General features: G+C 49.9%; 1 protein-coding gene across 5 annotated transcripts in view; it reads left to right on the top strand.

The window, feature by feature from the left end:
- Positions 1-19,753, top strand: part of FBLN7 (fibulin 7) — a 57,474-nt gene that overhangs the window by 9,208 nt on the left and 28,513 nt on the right. For 4 of the 5 annotated variants that reach the window (XM_044925562.2, XM_025260572.3, XM_025260571.3 and 1 more), the window contains exon 2: positions 15,083-15,254. In XM_044925562.2, the coding sequence (XP_044781497.1) occupies positions 15,179-15,254 (76 nt within the window). In that variant the 5' untranslated portion in view covers positions 15,083-15,178. The remainder of the gene's footprint in view (positions 1-15,082; positions 15,255-19,753) is intronic. The other variant, XM_006065947.4, reaches the window with a different exon arrangement.

Genomic DNA, 19,753 nt, shown 5'->3' with positions numbered 1-19,753 from the left:
TTTCCAAAAACCTCTTTCCTGGTCCCTATTCTGCTGGGCTCCTTGCCCCTGGATTCCAGTTTTGCTGAACCTTCTCTGGGCTCATAGCCCTGCGGCTACCCAGGGACTTTGGCCTGGACTGGAGTTTACGTTTTCTGGATCATATGCCTTCCTCTTTCTTGGCTTCTTCCCTTGTTTTTTTGAACACATTGTCAGGGAAATGATGATTTAATTCATTATCCTTGTCCTTCCCGAGTCACTTTCGTACTGTAGATGTTACACTTGTCCTTCTTTGAAACTTTAAAGCAGACAATGGCAGCACAATTATCCTCATGCTGTAGACAGGGAGCCTGATGCACCCGAGACAGTAGCAACTGAATCCTTGTATTAGGATCAGAGCCTGAGGGAGCAGTGAGAGGGGGGAAAGATGCCCCCACCCACCAAACCCCACTGATGGAGGCAGAGGGAAAGGAGGTGGTGTAGGTTCCGTGCCTACTCCCTGAATGAGATGCAGAAGGGTGGAAACATGGGAATCTGAACACGTTCCATCCTGGTGTAGTGTTGTTATCAAGCAGCGTTCTTGGCCTTCCCCAATCAACAGAAATTGACTAGAGACCAGACAAGCCCAGACAAGGCTTTGTGGGGCCCTGCTGCAGCAGGTGGGATCAAGAACAAGTGACAAGTTCCCTTGCTCACTCGCTCCCCAAGGGAATGGGGAAGCTTGTTCCTTATGTGGGGGTGTAGGTAGGAGTGTGGCCAGGGGTCAGGTGGGAACGGTGGCTTAGGTGCTCTGCCCACCCCTCTGGTGGCGTGGAGTGCAGGCGGCATGCATAGTACCCTGCTTTTGCTCCAGGCTCCTCAAAAGTGGCAGTCGGGCCTTTTGGTCTCTATACCCAGAATTTGCCCCAACTGTGCATGCACGCAGTTATTTTTAGTCTCATACAGTTTCTTTGTATTTCCCTACTCAAGGATACTCAAGGAGAGTTGTTTCCAGCACTGCAGGGTCCCAGGTCCCAGTCTGTCTCAGTTGTGGTCAGTTTATCAATGTCAATTCTGTTGCCTATTTAGACGGATAGCCTGGGGCTGCCTGGAGCCTTGGTTGGGATGGATTGTTGTTCATTTCGGAGTTCACTGTGAAAGAACACCATGCTTGATTAGAGAGGTATCTGCCATGCTCGTAGCACCAGGAGTATTTGCCAACCCTGCTGCACGGTTTTATAACCGGTCCTTGCATTAGAGGGCTTCCTAGGTGGTGCTAGTGGTAAAGAATCCAAGTGCCAAATGCAGGACAGGCAAGAGACTTGGGTTCGATCCCTGGGTCTGGAAGATCCCCTGGAGGAGGAAATGGCAACCCACTCCAGTATTCATGCCTGAAGAATCCCATGGACAGAGGACCCTGGCGGGCTACAGTCCCTGGGGTCACAAAGAGCCAGACACAACTGAGCGACCGATCTGTTTTAGAAGGATACGTGGAGATGAACCACAGCTACCGGGATGTGTGAATCATTCAAATCGAAAATGAGTTATTTCATAAAACACATATTTGGTGCCTATCACGGTCCATGAGCTTCCCTGGTGGCTCACATGGTAAAAAATCATGTGATTGATAAGTGGGAGACCCAGGTTCGATTCCTGAGTCAGAAAGATCCAACTGAAGAAGGGCATGGCTGCTCACTCCAGTATCCTTGCCTGGGAAATCCCACGGACAGAGGAGCATGGTGGGCTACAGTCTGTGGAGTTGCAAAGAGTCGGACACGACTGAATGATTGACACTTTCACTTTCATGGCCCATTCACCGAGAACTAAACAGACAAGGATCCTGCATTTGGTTCTGATCAAGCTGCTCTGGGTCTTGAATTGGCTGATCAGGTCACCAGTTTGAGCAGGACTCAGCTCAGCTGTTCTGCTCATGGGCTCCAGGCTCCACTCTCTAGGCCTGGGCTCCTCTTGGTCTGTGGACAGCTGCTGGGTTAGCCAGGGCTGGGTGGTCCAGGTTGCCTCTGCTCCATGCAGTCCCCCGTCCTCCAGCAGGCTGGCCTGGGCTTTCCGCACTTTGGAAAGCGGCTGAGGGCTAAGGCCAGCAGGATGCACCAGACTTCTTGAGACTCTGGTCTGCCGTGAAGCTAACATTTCGGTTTCAGTCAGGCAGGGTGGGTCCAACAGAGGCAGTGCCGGGGAAAAGATAGCATGTTATTAACACTTAGAGTTCTTGAGAGTAGGGGGTCACAGAGAAAACATCAGGCAGAGAGAGGGATGGAAACTTTGAGAAAGCCTGTACTGGGGGTCTTGAGACAGGGTAAGGACACTAACCGAGTTAGGACTGGCTAGTTGGAATAATGTGAGCGAGATGGCAGTATAGGGCTTGTTCCTAGTTGATGGACCCTGGGGTTGTTGGGGGGGGGCGTGGCTAGGGTGGGGTGTTAGTGTCTCACAAGTGTCAGACCAGATAATCAGGGGGATGGGCTCAGCTTTGGTTGGTTTGCCACCTAAGGTGTGCTGGGCATGGGCAAGGAGGGTGTTGTGTTGTTTGCTGCCTCTAGGAATTTGCTAGCCGCGCCCCCCTGCCCCCCCGCTGAGGAACAGTCCGTGCCAAGTCACACAGCCCCAGATGTCAAAACATCAGATTCAGAAACTAGACAATAAGGTTAATCCAGAGCCAGCCTTGGAACTGGTATATCGCTTCCAGTGTGTTCTGCCGGCCAAAGCAAGTCACAAGACCTGCCCGTATCCGGAGATGGGAAAACAGGCGACCCCCTGGATGGGAAGACCAGAAGAGCCTCTTGCAGGGAGGGTGAGATTGCCATTCTGCAGACCTTCATGAGTACTGATCCAGGGATTCACTCCCCACAGGCACAGGGTTTAGACAAATAGGTGGGCTCAGGGTGAGGATGGGTGACTGGAAGGCCATCCTGGCATTTCCCCTTTCTCCAGCAGCCTCCATCTTTCCTCGGCACCTTCAGGAGTGTGACTCTTTCCCAGTCCTGTCAAGGACTGCCCTGATCGCAGTGAAGAGCGGAGATCCCTTTGCTCCGCTGGGGCAGTTTCTAGCCCTCAGGGGCATTGGTCAGTGCAGGCTGAGGGTGTGAACCGGAGGCGATCACCTGGGGAAGGAGACAGTGCACTGGGTCCTTGGGCTGGGCTGGAGTCTTCCAGGTAGGAACTGATGCCCTCCTAGGCCTGCTCACCCTGGCGGGTCCTTTTTGACACCTGCCTTGATTCTTGGCAGAACCAGCCAGTGCCTGTGAAGCGCTCCCCCTGCCACTGGGGCACCGGTCCCCTCCTTACATACGGCCACCCTGACCTGCCTCCTTGTCAGCTGCCCCAGGAGGGGTGTCTGTCTGCTGAGTGGCCCCGGAGAATGGATGATGCCTCTGATCAGCAGGGACAATGGTAGGACTGCCAGGTTTCTACAAACTTTCCCCAGGCTTATGCAGCCCTGGGGCCACAGGGCAGACTCCCTGGGTGGATAGGACTTTCTTTGTCCTTTCAAAGACTCCACCCAGTCTACCCTGCTTCTTTGGGACTGCCTGAAACTTAAAATAAGGATATCACAGACTTTTTCATTTAAAAGAAAATTGTCATTTAGTTGCCCAGTCATGTCTGACTCTTTGCGACCCCGTGGACTGTGGCCCCCAGGCTCCTCTGTCCGTGGAATTTTCCAGGCAAGAATACTGGAGTGGGTTGCCATTTCCTTCTCCAGGGGATCTTTCCGACCCAGGGATCAGGGTTTCCTGCACTGCCTGCGGATTCTTTACCATCTGAGTCACTAGGGAAGCCCGTAACACACGAGTACCTGCAGGCAAAAAAAGACAAAACACAAAACTACTTTCAGAAAAACATCAGACACCTTCAGTCATTTACACTGTAATGTGAAAAAATACAAACTTGTCAGTATCAGCTTGGAGCTCTTTCTCTGACTGCGTAATTAGAGGTTTTACCTTCCCGGCAGGAATCTAACTAGTAAGATAATGCGCTCATTCAACAAGTATGTCCGGAGAGCCTGTCCTGCCAGGTGATGTCCTGGGTCTGCGGAGGCAGCCTCTCTGTGTTCTGGCTCCCACTCTTCCTGGCTGAGTGACCTGGGCAAGTTCCTGCCTCCTGTGAGTCAGTGCTCTCCTGAGATCCCTGTCTCATGGGGCTATAGGAAGGACAACGTGAGTGACACTCAAAGAACAGATCCCAGTACGTGCCTTGCCAAGCACGCAGAGAAAAACCAGACAGACCTGGAAGTATCCAGCGGCAGACAATGGAAATGGGGTGTGTACTGGAGGGTGGCCAGGAGGCTGCCCTACACTCGGTAGGCAGGTAAGGGCTCTCCGAGAAGGGCGCTTCTAGTGAAAGTGGGAAGACTGACTTTCAAGGACCAGGGCCAGAATCTGGACAGAGCAAACGGCCAGTGCACAGGCCCTGCGGTCGAAATAAACTTGCTAAGGTTTGTGGAAGCTAAGGGTTCCCCAGGGGGCACTAGCGGTGAAGAACCTGCCTGCCAGTGTCGGAAACATAAGAGACACTGGTTCGATCCCTGGGTCAATGGAGAAGATCCCCTGGAGAAGGAAATGGCAACCCACTCCAGTATTCTTGCCTGGAGAATTCCATGGACAGAGGAGCCTTGGGGGCCACAGTCCATAGGGTAGCAAGGAGTTAGACAAGACTAAAGCGACTTCACATGCAGCACAAGGTGTGTGGAGAAACACAGAGGTCTGAATATTGGAACCCAGAAGGTGTCCGATCTGGGCACTGTTGGAGGTGGCAGGGCTTGATCACACAACGTTGGAAGCAGAATAATGCTCCCCCCTCCAAGATATCTATGTTCTTATTCAGGGAATCTAAGAGTCTTACCCTGATTTTAGCCCAGCAAGACCCATGTTGGAGTTCTGACCTACCAGACTGTAAGATAATAAATGTGTTGTTTTAAGTGGCTGGATTTATGTTGATTTGTTAGAGCAGCAACAGGAAAAGAATCCACCCTGTCAGTGACGTGGAGAGGAGTTTGCCTTTATTTTCATGGGTGGGGAGCCACTGGCGAGTGGAAACAAGGAAGTGATGCAGTGTGGCCTCTGACCTCTGTCTTCGGGAAGCTTAGATTGCAGGAGGGCCCGGGAGGAGCAGGTGGGACACAGGTCCAGGACAGGATGGTTTTCATCTCACGTCTACCTGCTCACCCAGCAATGCTTGGGATTTTTCACTAGGGAGGGTAGAAAGATCTGAAAATATACCACATCTGTTATTCAGCCCTTCACAACCATGCAGATGAATTTCTCTAAGGGCGGGTCTTCTGAAGCTCCTCCTCTCAAGCGTGGCCACGCCCACTGCGGCCAGCCCATCCTTCCCTTCCCTTCTGCCTGTGCTGGCGGCCAAGACCAGGCCCGTCCCCCTCCACCTCTTTGCATAAGCCCCAGGAGACCAGGTCAGATCCACATCATTCACTTTCACAGGTCTCAGAAATCTGAGGTCATGTGTGAATGTGCACACACCTGGGCCGACGTTCCCAGAAGGGTCTGTGCATGTGTGTTGGGAGAGAGCTGCCGGGGCGCTGAGAGGGTCCTCTGGCAAACTGGGGCCTCCTCTGAGCCCCTCGTCCTGGTTCTTTCGGGCTTAAGAAATGGGCACAATGTGCTCTTCAGAGGGTGGACTGGACGCGGTGTGGCAGGGAAGGCAGCCCCACCATCCATCAGCCAGATACCCTGAGCCTCAGTTTCTCTAAGCTGTGAAATGGCTAGGCCATGGTGCCCACATATTTGGTGAAACACCAGTCCCGATGAAGCTATTTTTTAGATGTGATGAGTGTTAATTGTAGACTTTGAGTAAAGCAGGTTACCTTCCATAAGGAGGGTGGGCTTCATCCCAAAGACTGAGGTCCTGGGAGAAGGAGAGCGTTCTGCCTTCAGACAGCCTTTGGATATGCAACACCAGCTCTTCCCAGGTCTCCAGCCCCCACACTGCAGGAGCCAGTTCCTTAAATCTCTCTCCTTCTCACTGTTTCACTACAGGAGATGTGCATATATTGAGTTGGCTCAAAAAATTCATTAGGGTTTTTCCATAAGATGTTATGGAAAAATCTGAATGAACTTTGGGGCCAACCCAATACAATTGGTTCTCCTTGATTCTGTTTTTCCTGGAGAACCCTAAGATAATGGCCTTGGGCAGCTGCCCCCTAAAATTCCCCCACTTCCCCCAGAAGTGACCTTTCTTTCCTCTTCGGTGTAGTTGCTGAGTCAAGGTCACGGGGATGAGAGAAGTCAGGGAGTTATAACCTGCTTCTGATTTGGTCTAAAGTTTAAAAAAAAATCTTTCAGAGGAAAAAAACATGTGTGAATTCTACATGACTCACATGCAGAGGGCCTCAAGCCTTGGCTAGCAGGCACACGCTTGGCAAGTGTGCTCTATCCTTTCATAGACCTAAAGTCATCAAAACATCTGTGTTCCCATTAACAACATGCTGATGTGATGCATAGCTGTGGCTTAGAGGAAACCAATGCAAGACAGCCCATCCGAGATCCAAGGGGTCATCTGCAGCCGCCTGGAGGGGCCTGGGGTTCTGTTGTCACTGAGGTGGCTTTTAGAAATAGTCTCCTTACCAAGACTGATGTGAGGATGGCCATCAAGCCAGGTCACGTGAGAACAGAGCCTCAAGGACACCTCCACCCACCAATCTGGCATGCCCTGGCACTTCAGTGCTTTGAGAACTGGGCTTCATTTGTAAACTGAGCCCAGGCGGCAAGGAGGCCTGGATGGGGTGGGAGGGTCCACCCACCGAGTTCTGGCACGGGGTTGCAATGAGCTGGGAACACAAACTGTCTTTGTCTGTGTCCAACCCTGGGCCAACAGGTGGGGTCTCTGAGCTGCTGAGTCTCCCAGGAAGAGGAGTGTTTAACCTCTGAAGTATCCCCACCAGATCCATCAGAATGAATGTTGTAAGAGGGTGAGTTGGAAAGAAGATAGGCAAGACTTTCCCTGGATGTGGCGTGGGGTGGATAGAGTACAGTTCTGTGACCTCCTTGCTCCCAGAAACCTTAGACCCAGCCCCTTACCACCTGGCTGTCAACATTGGCTGGTGTGTTCTGGAACCATCTCTGCCACCTTCACCCCAGCTCGGAAAGAGCGGGTGGAATGACTGCTGTTGCTACTCCTCTCTCTGCTTCTGGTCTTCTCTGCAAACATCACTCTCGGTGTTTAAATTCACTGGAAGGCCCAGTGCTCTGAAGGAGACTTTGATACCAGAAATGGGAAATCTTGATTTTCTTCTCCTCAAGGATGGGAGAGTTTCACTGAATGTCTTTTCTTGGTCGCATTACAAATAAGTTATTAATTCAAAGAAATGAGAACTAATTTTCATTATTTATTGTCAACAGTCTACGCCAAGCATGGATGGAGACCAGTATTGAAAGGATGCAAATTTAGGCCATTTGAGGAGCTCTTTGAGAAAAATATTAAAAGTGAGGGTCCTAGGGACTTCCCTGGTGGTCCAGTGGTTAAGACTGGGCTTCCAGTGCAGGGGGTGCGTGTTTGATCTCTGGTCGGGGAACTAAGATCCCATATGTGCATGGTGTAGCCAAACAGTAAAAATTTTAAAAAGTGAGGTCCTGGAAGAGACCTGGGAAAGTGGGGGCCCTAAGATAGGCCTTCCTTCCCTGGTGTGGACCCCTCTTCTTGTCGGCCCCATCCAGACTTGACCTTCACCCAGTCACAGCTTTGGTGAGCCTTCCCACCTAAGTGGGAGGTTCTTTTTTACAGTTAGGGTCTGGGACCCTGAGATGGGAAGCCAGCAGTCGCCATGGCGGGGCCAGGCTGAAATGCAGGTGGGTGACACCAGATGGTCCAGCCTGTTTCTTGTCCTGCAGCCTCGCAGGCCTTTGAAGCCCCTCAAAGCCCCGTTGCCTACGTTTACAAAGAAGGAAATGGTCTGTTCCCTTGTGTGGCTTCTCTTGGCCGAAAGCACATATTGGTGGGCATGGGAGGGGAAGTGGGCAGACAAACGGAAGTGGACTGAAAAGAACACAGAGGGACAGAAGCAGACTGAGGTGCAGGGTCTGACTTTTGCTCTGCTTGTTGGTGTGGAAACCAACAACTTGGAGCCAAGAATAAAGAACTAACGTGGAGCCTGCATCCGTGGTCCAGCAACTGTCAGGTGACGCTTTTGCGTGTGTGAGTGTGTATCTGATCCAAATGTTAAAACCACACTAAACGTGAACGGTGGTTGTCTGTGGTCACGGGACTTGTCCTTTGTTCTGATGTGTTCTTCTGGATTTTGAGTGGTTTTGCAGAAAGTATGCTTTCTTTTTCTGACCAAGCAAATTGACAAAGTTTTCTCAGTTTGAAAAGGGGGGATGCTTAGGTTCTCAGCCCCTACCTCGTGACTTCATTTGTCCCCGTATGTCCATATAATGCAGACCTCTTGAGCCCTTGACTCGGTCTGAAGGTTTCTAGCCTATCCCTCTGCTCTGCAGATGAATTTAGTTATGCCATTGCTGAGGTCCCTACAGGTGACAGATTCTGAGCGTGGCGCCCATGGGCTCCATTTCTAGCAATTTGGGATCAAGGAGCTGGCCTGTTAGTAGCAGCGGCTGCATAAACCCATTAAACCTCAAGCAATCATTCTTTCCACTGCTCTGGCACCCTGCTTCTGCCCCTGCCAAGCTAGCTTGCCAAGAGGACAAGGATCTCCCTTTTTTTCCCCTTGTGAACTTTATTTTTCCTCCCTCTCCCAGTTTTATTGAGATAAAATTACATAATATAATATAAATGTGTGATAGCATTGTATTAGTCCAAGATATGGGGCTTCCCCAGTGGCTCTAGTGGTAGAGAACCCGCCTGCCAGTGTAAGAGACGCAAGAGATATGGGCTTGATCCCTAGGTCAGGAAGATCTCCTGGAGGACGAAATGGCAACCCATTCCAGTGTTCTTGTCTGGAAAATCCCATGAAAAGAACTGGGCTGGTTACAGTCCTTGGGGTCGCAAAGAGTCAGACACGAATAAGCACACACGCACACCACACGGTCCAAGGTATATACAAAATAATGATTTGATATACATATGTATTGTGAAATGATCACCACAGTAAATTTAATTAACACCCATCACCTCACATAGTTGCAGTTTTTTTCTCATGATGGGAGCTTTTGAGATCTGTTCTTTTAAGAGACTTTCCTGGTAGTCTGGTGGTTAAGACTCTGTACTTCCAATGCAGGTCCCACAGGCTGCGTGGCCAAAAAAAAAAATCTACTCTCATCAGCTTTTAAAAAATTCATTAATTTATTTACCTTTGGCTGTGCTGGGTCTTTACTGCTAGTGGACATTAAAGTTGTTCCCATGTCTTAGCTATTGAAAATAACTCTGCAATGGGCATGGGGGTGTGTATTATCTTTTCAAGATATAACTTTGTTTCCTTTGGAATTCCTAGATCATCAATTCAGTTCAGTCACTCAGTTGTGTCTGACTCTTTGTGACCCCATGGACTGTAGCACGCCAGGCCTCCCTGTCCATCACCAACTCCTGCAGTTTACCCAAACTCATGTCCATGGAGTCTGTGATGCCATCCAACCATCTCATCCTCCGTCATCCCCTTCTCCTCCTACCTTCAATCTTTCCCAGCATCAGGGTCTTTTCAAATGAGTCAGCTCTTTGCATCAGGTGGCCAAAGTATTGGAGTTTCAACTTCAGCATCAGTGCTTCCAATGAATATTCAGGGCTGGTTTCCTTTAGGATGGACTGGTTGGATTTCCTTGCTAGATCATATGGTAGTTCTATTTTTAATTTTTTAAGTAAACTCCAATCTGTTTTCCATTGTGGCTGCACCAATTTACTTTCCCACAAACAGGGAATGAGGGTTCACATTTCTCCACATCTTCACCAGGACTTGTTATTTCTTGTTTCTTCTATAACAGCCATTCAACAGGAATGCGGTGATACTTACTGCGGTTTTGATTTGCATTTCTCTGATGATTAGTCATGTTGAGCATCTTATTATGTACCTGTTGGCCGTCTTTGGAATGTCTTCTTTGGAAAAACTATTCAGAACCTTTGCCCATGTTAAAATCAGGTTTTTGTTTCAGTTCAGTTCAGTCACTCAGTTGTGTCCAACTCCTTGAGACCCCATGGACTGCAGCATGCCAGGCCTCCCTGTCCTTCACCAACTTGAGTTGGAGCTTGCTCAAACTCATGTCCGTTGAGTCGGTGATGCCATCCAACCATCTCATTCTCTGTCACCCTCTTCTCCTCCTTCCTTTAATCGTTTCCAGCATCAGGGTCTTTTCTAAGGAGTCGGTTCTTCACATCAGGTAGCCAAAGTATTTTGTTTTTTTTCTTGTTTTTTGCTCTTGCATTATATGAGCTCTTTGCGTAATTTGGATATTAACCCCTTGTCAGAAGTTTTGCAGATGACTTGGAAGTATTCCCTCCCGTTCTGCAGATTGCCCTTTCATTTTGCCGCTGGTTTCCTTTGATGTGTAGAAGCTTCCCGGTTGGATTTGGCTTCACTTGTTTATGAGTGCTTTCATTGCCTTTACTTTTGGTGTCAAATCCAAAAAACAGTCACTGTCAAGTCTGACGTCAAAGAGCTTACTGCCTGTGTTTTCTTCTAGGAGTTTTATGGTTTCAGGTCTTCTGTTTACATTTTCAGTATAACTTGAGTGAATTTTGTGGAGGATGTGAGACAGCGGTCTAGTTTCATCCTTTTGCATGTTACTGTCCAGTTTTTCCCAGTGTCAACTTAAAAAATATTCATAACCTAAAAGGTGAGAGTTATGTTTTATTTGGTGAGAATTCTTAGGACTTCAAGCCTGGGAGGCAGTATCTCAAGCAACCCGGAGAGAACGACTCTGAGGAGGCGAGGGGACGAACCAGACTATATACAAGTTTTGCAACAAATAGCTGGTCGTCTAAACATCAAAAGATTATCGTTAAAGAAAACCAGATATCCCAAGTTAAGGAATTTAGTGCTTTCTGTGTATGGGAAGATGCAAGAGTCTGGGCTCACTGAAATCGTTCCTTTCATGCACCTCAGCTCTCTGGGGCGGGTATCAAGTGTTTTATACTTCCTAAGCTTCCTTGGGGCTCACCGTAGGGAGTGCCTATAGTCTCATGGCTGCTAGATCTCCCGTGTTCTTCTTCCTGAGTGCCCTTAGGGCTCACAGGGTCACATTGGAGGCCTGCAATCACTGATGACTGTGACATCCTTGTTTAGTATGGCAGGAAATACTCCATTCCTCACTAGCACCATTTATTGAAGAGACTGTGCTTTTGCCATTATTTGTTCTTGGCTCCTTGGTTGTAAGTTAATTGATCACAGGATCTTTAACACTTAATTCTGTTAGCATCACCCTAGTCAGGCTGGAGGCAGGGATGGCTAAGGTTTCCTGACTTTCCCTCATCAAGCCTGCCCACCACCTTCCTCCTCTGTCTCCACCTTTGCATGGCCTTAGTGTACTTGATCTGGGAGGCTTTCCCATCGTGACTGGAGAGATGAGCATGTGCTTCCTAAGTCACGTCAGCCGTGTCCGACTCTTTGTGACCCCACGGGCTGTAGCGCAGAGGCTCCTCTGTCCATGGGACTCTCCCCCAGGGGATCTTCCCAACCTAGGGGTCAAAACATCGAACCCACGTCTCTTACGTCTCCTGCATTGACAGGAGTGTTCTTTACCACCAGTGCCCCCTGGAAAGCCTAGAGATGAGCACACGTCACCTGTAACGAGCACGTCGAGCACAGCCAGTGGTGCCCGCCACTCATGGTGCATAGGTAGGCGGGGCTCCAGGCCAGGGCCAACACAAGCAGAGCACGGTGTGTCTGGACCTGGGAGCACTGAGTTTCGACTCACTTGGCTTCCCAGAGGTCCCTTTATTTCCACTCCCGCGGTCTTTCCTTCTGTACTGACTAGAGTCCCATGTCCTCCATGCCAGGTTCCCGGCAGAAGCCTTGGCATTGATCTAACATCTCCTACTTTGAAACTTAGCCCTTCCCTGTCCCCTGGGACTGCCCTCTCCCAGCTGTCATGCCCTGGAGGCAGCTGCTGGCCTGGCTCAGTGTATGAAGCTGTCTCTTCCACTCCACCCACCCCACTTCCTGTCTCCACTGCTCATGCTCGCAACCTGGAATCCACACAGGAGTTAGAAATCCACTCTTGTGGGATATTTAGCTTGGGTCACAGAGTGATCAATCCCTCATGCAGACTAATCAAGAACATTCACCACACAGAGGCATTTGTGAAACAGTGGTAAAGAAACTGCCTGCAATGTGGGAGGCTTGAGCTTGATCCCTGGGTCGGGAAGATCCCCGGAAGAGGAAATTGCAGCCCACTCCAGTGTTCTGGCCTGGAGAATCCCATGGATAGAGGAGCCTGGTGGGCTACAGTCCATGGGGTTGCAGAATCAGACACGACTGAGCAACTGAGCACGCTAAGGCGTAAGACACCAACAGAGGCACAGCTTGTTGGTGGGCGCGATGGATTGGAGTCAGCAGGTCCCCAGCCTGGAGCTGCTGCTCACAGGCTACATGGTTCGGGACAAGTTGCTTGAATTCCAGCTTCTGTATCTTGACTGTGAAACAGAGACAGTCCCAGGCTTTCTTCACAGGGCTGCTGCCAGCCAGTAGTCCTTTAGTGTGCTCAGTCGCTTCAGTCTCGTCAAATTCCTTTCGACCCTATGGACTGTAGCCCTCCAGGCTCCTCTGTCCTCTTAGGAGTAGCATATAGCTTGGTACACTATGAGGAACTTCACAAATGTGAATCACACATGATATGGGGCAGCATCTCTGGAAGCAGCTTCTTATTATTATTATGTTTTTTTAAAGGGAAGGAAGGTGGGTGTGCAAAGTCTGATCTGGGTGGATGGGTGCACCATGTTGGGCAGGTCAGGGACTGCAGGAGATCACTGCCGGGTGCCCAGGGCCTGCGTGGGAAGGACCACAAGGAGGGAGAGAGAAGGAAAGCAAACAAAAGTTCACTTCCCAACAGTTGTGTTTGGGGCCAGGCCCAGTCAGGCCCTGGTTTTAGGGTGGAGGCCAAGGAGCCCCCATGGATTAATGAGCTCCAGGGGCAACTGGGGATTCAGCTTTGTCAAAAGCATCCATTGACCCGGAGCAGTGAGCCATGTGTTTGGTGAGATCTCCAAGGTGCGGTGGCCTGGCACCCGCCCTGGGAGAGCGGCCGCGGCTCCGTCTCCGCCGCAGCGGCAGCGCTCCACTGGTGATGCTGGAAGCCACCCAGGCTGCAGAGGCCACGTGCCTCCCAGCTGCCGGCTGCTGGCCACCTTTGAAACCTTTTTTTCTAATTATAAAGTTAATAATCATTGTAGGAAAAAAAATTAAGTATAAAAAAATAAAAGCGGATTCACAAGCCTATCCCCAGAGGTTTCCATCATCCCACTCTCCTTTGTTCCGTGCAGGTCATGTGAGTCAGGTTGGACTAGGCTATGCTGAGGTAATGTGCAACATGTGAACCAGGGCCTGTCCTATCTCTGCCCACTGTACTCACCTCTCCTTTCTTTCTTTCTTTTTGTTCCCAGTGAGGCAACGTCCTTATTTGTCTATTAATTTTTTTGCACCCTCCCCACCTTGGCATGGGGGACGTTAGTTCCTGGATCAACGATTGAACCTGTGCCCTCTGTGCTGGAAGCACAGTCTTCATCACGGGACCACCAGGGAGTCCTCACCTCTCCCTTCCTCCTGTTCACGTCCTGGCTCTTAAGGGCAATTAGGATCAGTGCACACTCAGTTGCTCAGTCGTGTCCGACTCTCTGCAACACCACAGACTGTAGCCCGCCAGGCTCCTCTATCCATGGGATTTCCCAGGCAAGAATACTGGAGTGGGTTGCCATGCATTCCTCCAGGGGATCTTCCCAACCCAGGGATCGAACCCCCATCTCTTATATCTACTGCATTGGCTGGTGGGTTCTTTACCACTTAGCACCACCTGGGAAGCCCCCATTAGGATCAGAAACCTTGAGATTTTTATCACCAGGCATGATACCAAGTGTTGCTTAAAGTTAGTTTCTATCGTGATAAGCACATGCCTCCTTCTTCTGTTTTTTGAGCTTTTCAAAATGTGTTAGAACTCAGCATTAACTTTAACTGAATACTCCTTTAATTCTTCTTACTTGCCCTGTTGCCTTTTCATACTGTTCATGGGGTTCTCAAGGCAAGAATACTGAAGTGGTATGCCATTTCCTTCTCCAGCATTTTCCAATGCTGGGAAAGATTTTCCAATGCTGGGAAAGATTGAAGGCAGGAGGAGAAGGGGACGACAGAGGATGAGATGGTTGGATGTCATCACTAACTTGATGGACATGAGTTTGAGCAAGTTTGGGGAGTTGGTAATGGACAGGAAAGCCTGGCATGCTGAAGTTCATGGAGTCACAGAGTTGGACACAACTGAGTGAATAAACTGAACTGAACTTGCCCTGTTATATTTTTTTAAATACTTAATTATTTATTTGGCTGTGTCGGGTGTTTAGTTGTGGCATATGGGATTTCCTTGAGTCACATGGGGTCTTCTGTTGTTGCTCCAGGGTTTAGTGGCATCAAGGCATGTGGAATCTTAGTTCTCCAACCAGGGATCGAACCTGCATCCCCTGAACTGCAAGGTAGATTCTTAACCACTGGACCACCAGGGAAGTCCTGTGCCCTGTTACATTTTCAAAAGAATGGGAACCACTGGGCTTCCCTGATTTGCCTGTTTTATGTTATATCATCCATCTGCTTAAAAATGTCCAAGGTAGAATAAAAAAGCCAAAGGATAAAGAAAGAAAAAGTTCCTCAAGGCCCAGATTTCAGAGCATTAACTTGGAGTGAAGAATTAGCGGGATGGGGCGGGGGCGGTCTTTGAAGTAAGACCACTCATATAAGGCACACTGCGTTCAGATAATTCTTCTACCACCCAATCACTTAGAGTCATCACTTCTGCCCTGCACTCTGAAAATCGGAGCTTTATTTTCGCTGAGGGAGGAGCTGGGGAGTGCTTTTTGGGGACCTCACCAGATACATTGTCGGGACACCAGCGGGGCCGCTTCTGCATTGTGCTCAGCGGATCCCCAGGGTGTTAGAGCCCAGGGTCCCGGTGACCGCTGGCCCCCCATGCTAGTGGTGCTGATGAATATTTTTTCCTCTCCCCAGAACTGTCTCAACAAACAGCAGTTCCTCACGGCTATCCGCCACCTGCAGCAGTTGCTGAAAGGCCAGGAGACACGCTTCGCTGAGGGCGTCCGTCACATGAAGAGCCGGCTGGCGGCGCTGCAGAGCTCTGTGAGCAAGGCGGGCCCGGATACGCCCCCAGGTGGGTCCCCAGGTCAGCGCCCCGAGCCCGGGGGGTCCTCTCCCTGCTCCTATCTCCCATGGCTGGATTGATTCTCAGGCCTTCCCAGCCTCGCCTTCTGTCTGGGGCTGGGTGCTAGGAAGGCATTTGCCACTTTCCCCGCTATCATCGGGGCTTCCCAGGGGACACTAGTAGTAAAGAGCCCATCTGCCAATGCAGGAGATGTAAGAGACTCGGGTTCGATCTCTGGGTCGGAAAGATCCCCCGGAGGAGGAAATGGCAACCCACTCCAGTGTTCTTGACTGGAGAACCCCACGCATAGCTTCTCCAGAGAATGGTCGAAAGGCACAACTTTCAGAGCCTGCATCCCCATCAGGAGAGACCCTAGTTGGTTCATTTTTCTTGTTTTGTCATTTAATAGACTATTTTTTTAGAGCAGTTGTCATTTCACAGCAAACTGAATGAAAAGCAAAGAGGGGTCCCACATACACTCTCCCTGAACACTCATGGCTTCCCCATCATTAATATCTCGCACTCCTGTGGCCCACCGGGTACAGCCCACAAACCAGCACTGCTTCTGTTTTCCAGGCGTGAAAATTATTCCTTTTCCACGAGCCCCCTGTTAGTGCAGTGGGTTGGGCTGGAGGGGCTGCTGAGGGCAATTTGCATTTGTCTCTGCTGCCCTCCCCCCTGCCCCCAGACCCCTTCCCCTGGGGTAGGACTCTGACAGACACTGGGCCTTTCCCGGTTCTCCCAGTAATGGATTGCACGCTGTCAAGGCCTGGCATGGGAGGCTGCATTTCTTCTGGCCTCTCTTCAGGGTGACAGGGGTCAGGGAGCCTGTTGTATGTTTGTTTAAGTCATGACGACTCTGGTGGCTCATGCGGTGAAGAATCTGCCTGCAATATGGGAGACCTGGGAACAATCCCTGGGTTGGGAAGATTCCCTTGGAGAAGGGAACGGCTACCTACTTCAGTATTCTTGCCTTCCCTGGTGGCTCAGGCAGTAAAGGATCTGCCTGCAATTTGGGAGACCTGGTTTGATCCCTGGGTTGGGAAGATCTCCTGGAGGAAGGTGTGGCAACCCACTTCAGTATTCTTGCCTGGAGAATCTCATCGACAGAGGAGCCTGTTGGGCTTCAATACATGGGGTTGCAAAAGTCAGACATGACTGATGGACTAACACTTTTGCTTACATGCACACAGGGTTGTGGGGGTTGGGTGGGGCAGTGGGTTGTCGTATATTTGTTTAAGTCCTCAGCCTGAGGAATATCTGACGTCTTCACTCACTTAAGATGCCTTTCTCAAGGGCCTCCTTGGTGGTGTGAGATGAATTTCCTGGGTTGGATTTTCTACCTTTGCAGACTCTGGTAGCAAATCTAGAGTCTCCACAGCCCTGAGTCAACTCCTGTTTTCTTTGGCTGCACGGGTGCAGAGCTGGACCTGGTGGCCAAATGCCTCACACTTTCCAAGGTGCCGAGAGGCTGTGGCCTTCGCTGAGGCTTGTCCCAGCGTGGCATCCCTCCTTTCAGCTGCAGATGTGGAAATTGAGGCCAAGAAACGTGAGTTAGTGATAGTGGGTTCTGTTCTGGGGATTTTGTTCACTGCTGAGGCTCAACCGCACTGGTCCTTCCTGTTTTCATGGGATCAGAGTGCCTGTGGGTTTCTGGGAGTTTCCAAGAAAAACCTGCAGAAGGGAATTTCTACAACTGCCCTGCCCATCTTTGAGGTCCCTGTCCATGAATACAGAAAAAAAAGGTAAGGGTTTTCCCTGGTAGTCCAGTGACTAAGACTGTGTTCCCAATGCAGGGGACCAGGGATCGATCCCTGGTCAGGGAACTGGATCCCACAACTGAAAAAAAGATCCTTCATGCCGTAGCCAAGACTGAAGATCCTATGTACTGCAACTAAGACCCAGCACAGCCAAATAAATACATATATATGTGTATATATATATATATATATATATATATATATATATATTTAAAAAGAAACATAGCTATGGTTAAATTACTAATCCTCTTGCTGCTGGGTTCAAGGTCTTTCTTTCCTGAGCTATGTGAGACCTTTTTAAAGTGGCCAATTCTTGGGACATTCCTGGTGGTCTAGTGGTTAAGACTCTGCACTACGGTCATGGGTTCAGGATCAGGGAACCAGGATCCCACAGGACACACCTTAAAAAAAAAAAGTGGCCAATTCTCTTTTTAAAGAATCGCTGCCATGCATTTTGTCTTCTCGTGCGTTGGACATGGGGGCGGGCAGCTGTCAGCACCGCCTTGCAGGGTAAAGGGCGCTGACAGGTGCCCAGGGGAAGCTAGAGGCTTGCCCCAGATCACACTGCAGGCAGAAGGAAAATTACCTTTTCTTTTTTTTAAAAGGGCATTTGCTTGGGAGTCAGGAAGAATAATTTCCAGTCCCGGAGAATTCTTGGCCTTCTTTCCGGTTTATTTCTGAGTATCTCCCTCCTATTTTCCCAGCCTTTCTTTCCTGAAAACTTTACAGTCCATCAGCTTTAGGACTTATCTCCGCAGCCTCATTCCAATAACGTCCCTAGATCGCCAGGATTGATTTCCTGCTGAGCTCTTTCTTACACGTTACATCCTCTGGGATGGTGGAGGCCCTGTAGGCTCACCAAGAGACGATCATGATGAAATGAACCAGCCAAGGGGCATGTCTTCCCACCCAACAGAATCCTTTGGCTACTATTTGGGAAATGCCTGAAAATTGATTTTTATTGAATCTGTATCCATTCATTGGGACTTCCCAGGTGGTGCTCTTGGTAAAGAACCACCTGCCAATGCAGGAGGCACAAGAGATGTGGATTCGATCCCAGGATTGGGAAGATGCCCTGGAGGAGGGTACAGCAACCCACTGCAGTATTCTTGCCAAAAGAGTCCCATGGACAGAGGAGCCTGCCGTGCTACGGTCCATGGGGTCACAAAGAGTCGGACACGACTGCAGCACCTTTGCATGCACATCCATTCACTAAGTCTGATGACATGTATGGGGGCCTGCTCAGGTAGCTCAAATGGTAAACAATCTGCCGCAATGCAGGAGACTCAGGTTTGATCCTTGCATTATGGAGCCATGTGGAGATATGATTCCATCCATTCTCATACCATTTGCCTGTGAGTTGCTCCAGCGGCTAAGTTTTCTTTGAGGGTTTTAAAGATGTCTCTTCCCCAGAGAGACCCTACTCCTTTCCCCCAAAGCATTTTGAATCCTCTTCAGCACAATAGAGTAGGAGATTTTTCAAAGAGAAATATAAAGTTGTGGACTTGCAGGGACTGAAGCAGCGAGCTGGGGGTGCCCAAGTGTTGGGATGTGGGTTCGCCTGGCTTTCTGCTCACAAGGTCATTACCGTGGGTGCTCACTTGGAAGTTCACTAACAGAAGGTCACGTGTCAATTGTCAAACGTTCTCCAGGACCCAAAGGGCACTGAGAGTCCTCAGGGAGTGAACCAGCTCCCACTCTTCTCCCAGGACACGGGGGTGGGGATATGGGGCAGAGATGCAAGTGGCTGCTCCCCCGCCCCTGGAGCGATGTGTGGGCAGATGCTGTCCTCCTAGTAGATGCTGAGCTGTTCTCCATCACAAACTACAGCCTACACAGCTGAAGCAACAGCTTTGTTTTCATCTGTCTAAAACCCTGAAAGTACTTTTACAAATGCCATTTGGATCTTACCTTAAAAACGAGTTAGAAGTGACTCCGAATTTCCAGCTCAGACAAATCTGAACCCAAGCTGTCCTAACTTGGGGCAGCCTTCCTTTAGACCAGCGTGGACCATGAGTGGAGCTTGGCTGCAGGTTGGGGAGGAACAGGGACCGCCTCCCCTCTCCAGCCCCGTTGCACACCAAGAGCAAGTTACGCGGCCTTTTGTCTCCTCTGGGATGCCACGTGACACGGCTGTCTCTCACTCCCTATTGCCTCTCTGTCTTCATGCCCAGTTGCTGTCCACTTGTTCATGCCACTGCAGTCGTGGTGGTCTCCCGGACATTCCTTAGACTTGCCAGGCACATGCCTATCTCACGGCCTTTGCACTGACTTGATCCCTCTATCTTCCTTGGATACCTGCATGGTCATGCCTTTAGCTTCTTCAGCTCTTTGTCCCAAGGAGCTCTCCCCTGACCACTATACCCAAAATACACCCCTCCTCTGGCTTCCCCTATGCTATTCCCTACTTTATTTTCTACATGGCACTTGTCACCTCTTGTTACACTCTGCCATTTGCTTGTGGATCTTGCTTGTCGAGTGTCTTCCCTGATGGAAGGAGGCTTCCCGAGAGCTGAGTTTCATCTGTTTGTTCACTAATTGTCTCAAACTCCTAACAGGGTGCCTGGCAGACAGTAAGAATACAATAAACAATTTTTCATTCACTCATTTGGTCAAGAATTATTTACCAGGTTTTCACTACACGCTGGTGACGGGGATACACATGGGACAGGAGGTCAGGTGAGGTCTCTGCCCCCCTGGAACTTCTGAGGGGTAGACTGACATCAAATGTACAAACAAACATGTCGATAAGAAATGCCA

The sequence above is a fragment of the Bubalus bubalis genome, chromosome 12 (genome assembly GCF_019923935.1).
Source record: "Bubalus bubalis isolate 160015118507 breed Murrah chromosome 12, NDDB_SH_1, whole genome shotgun sequence".
NCBI lineage: Eukaryota > Metazoa > Chordata > Mammalia > Artiodactyla > Bovidae > Bubalus > Bubalus bubalis.
This window is presented reverse-complemented; position numbering and strand designations above follow the sequence as displayed.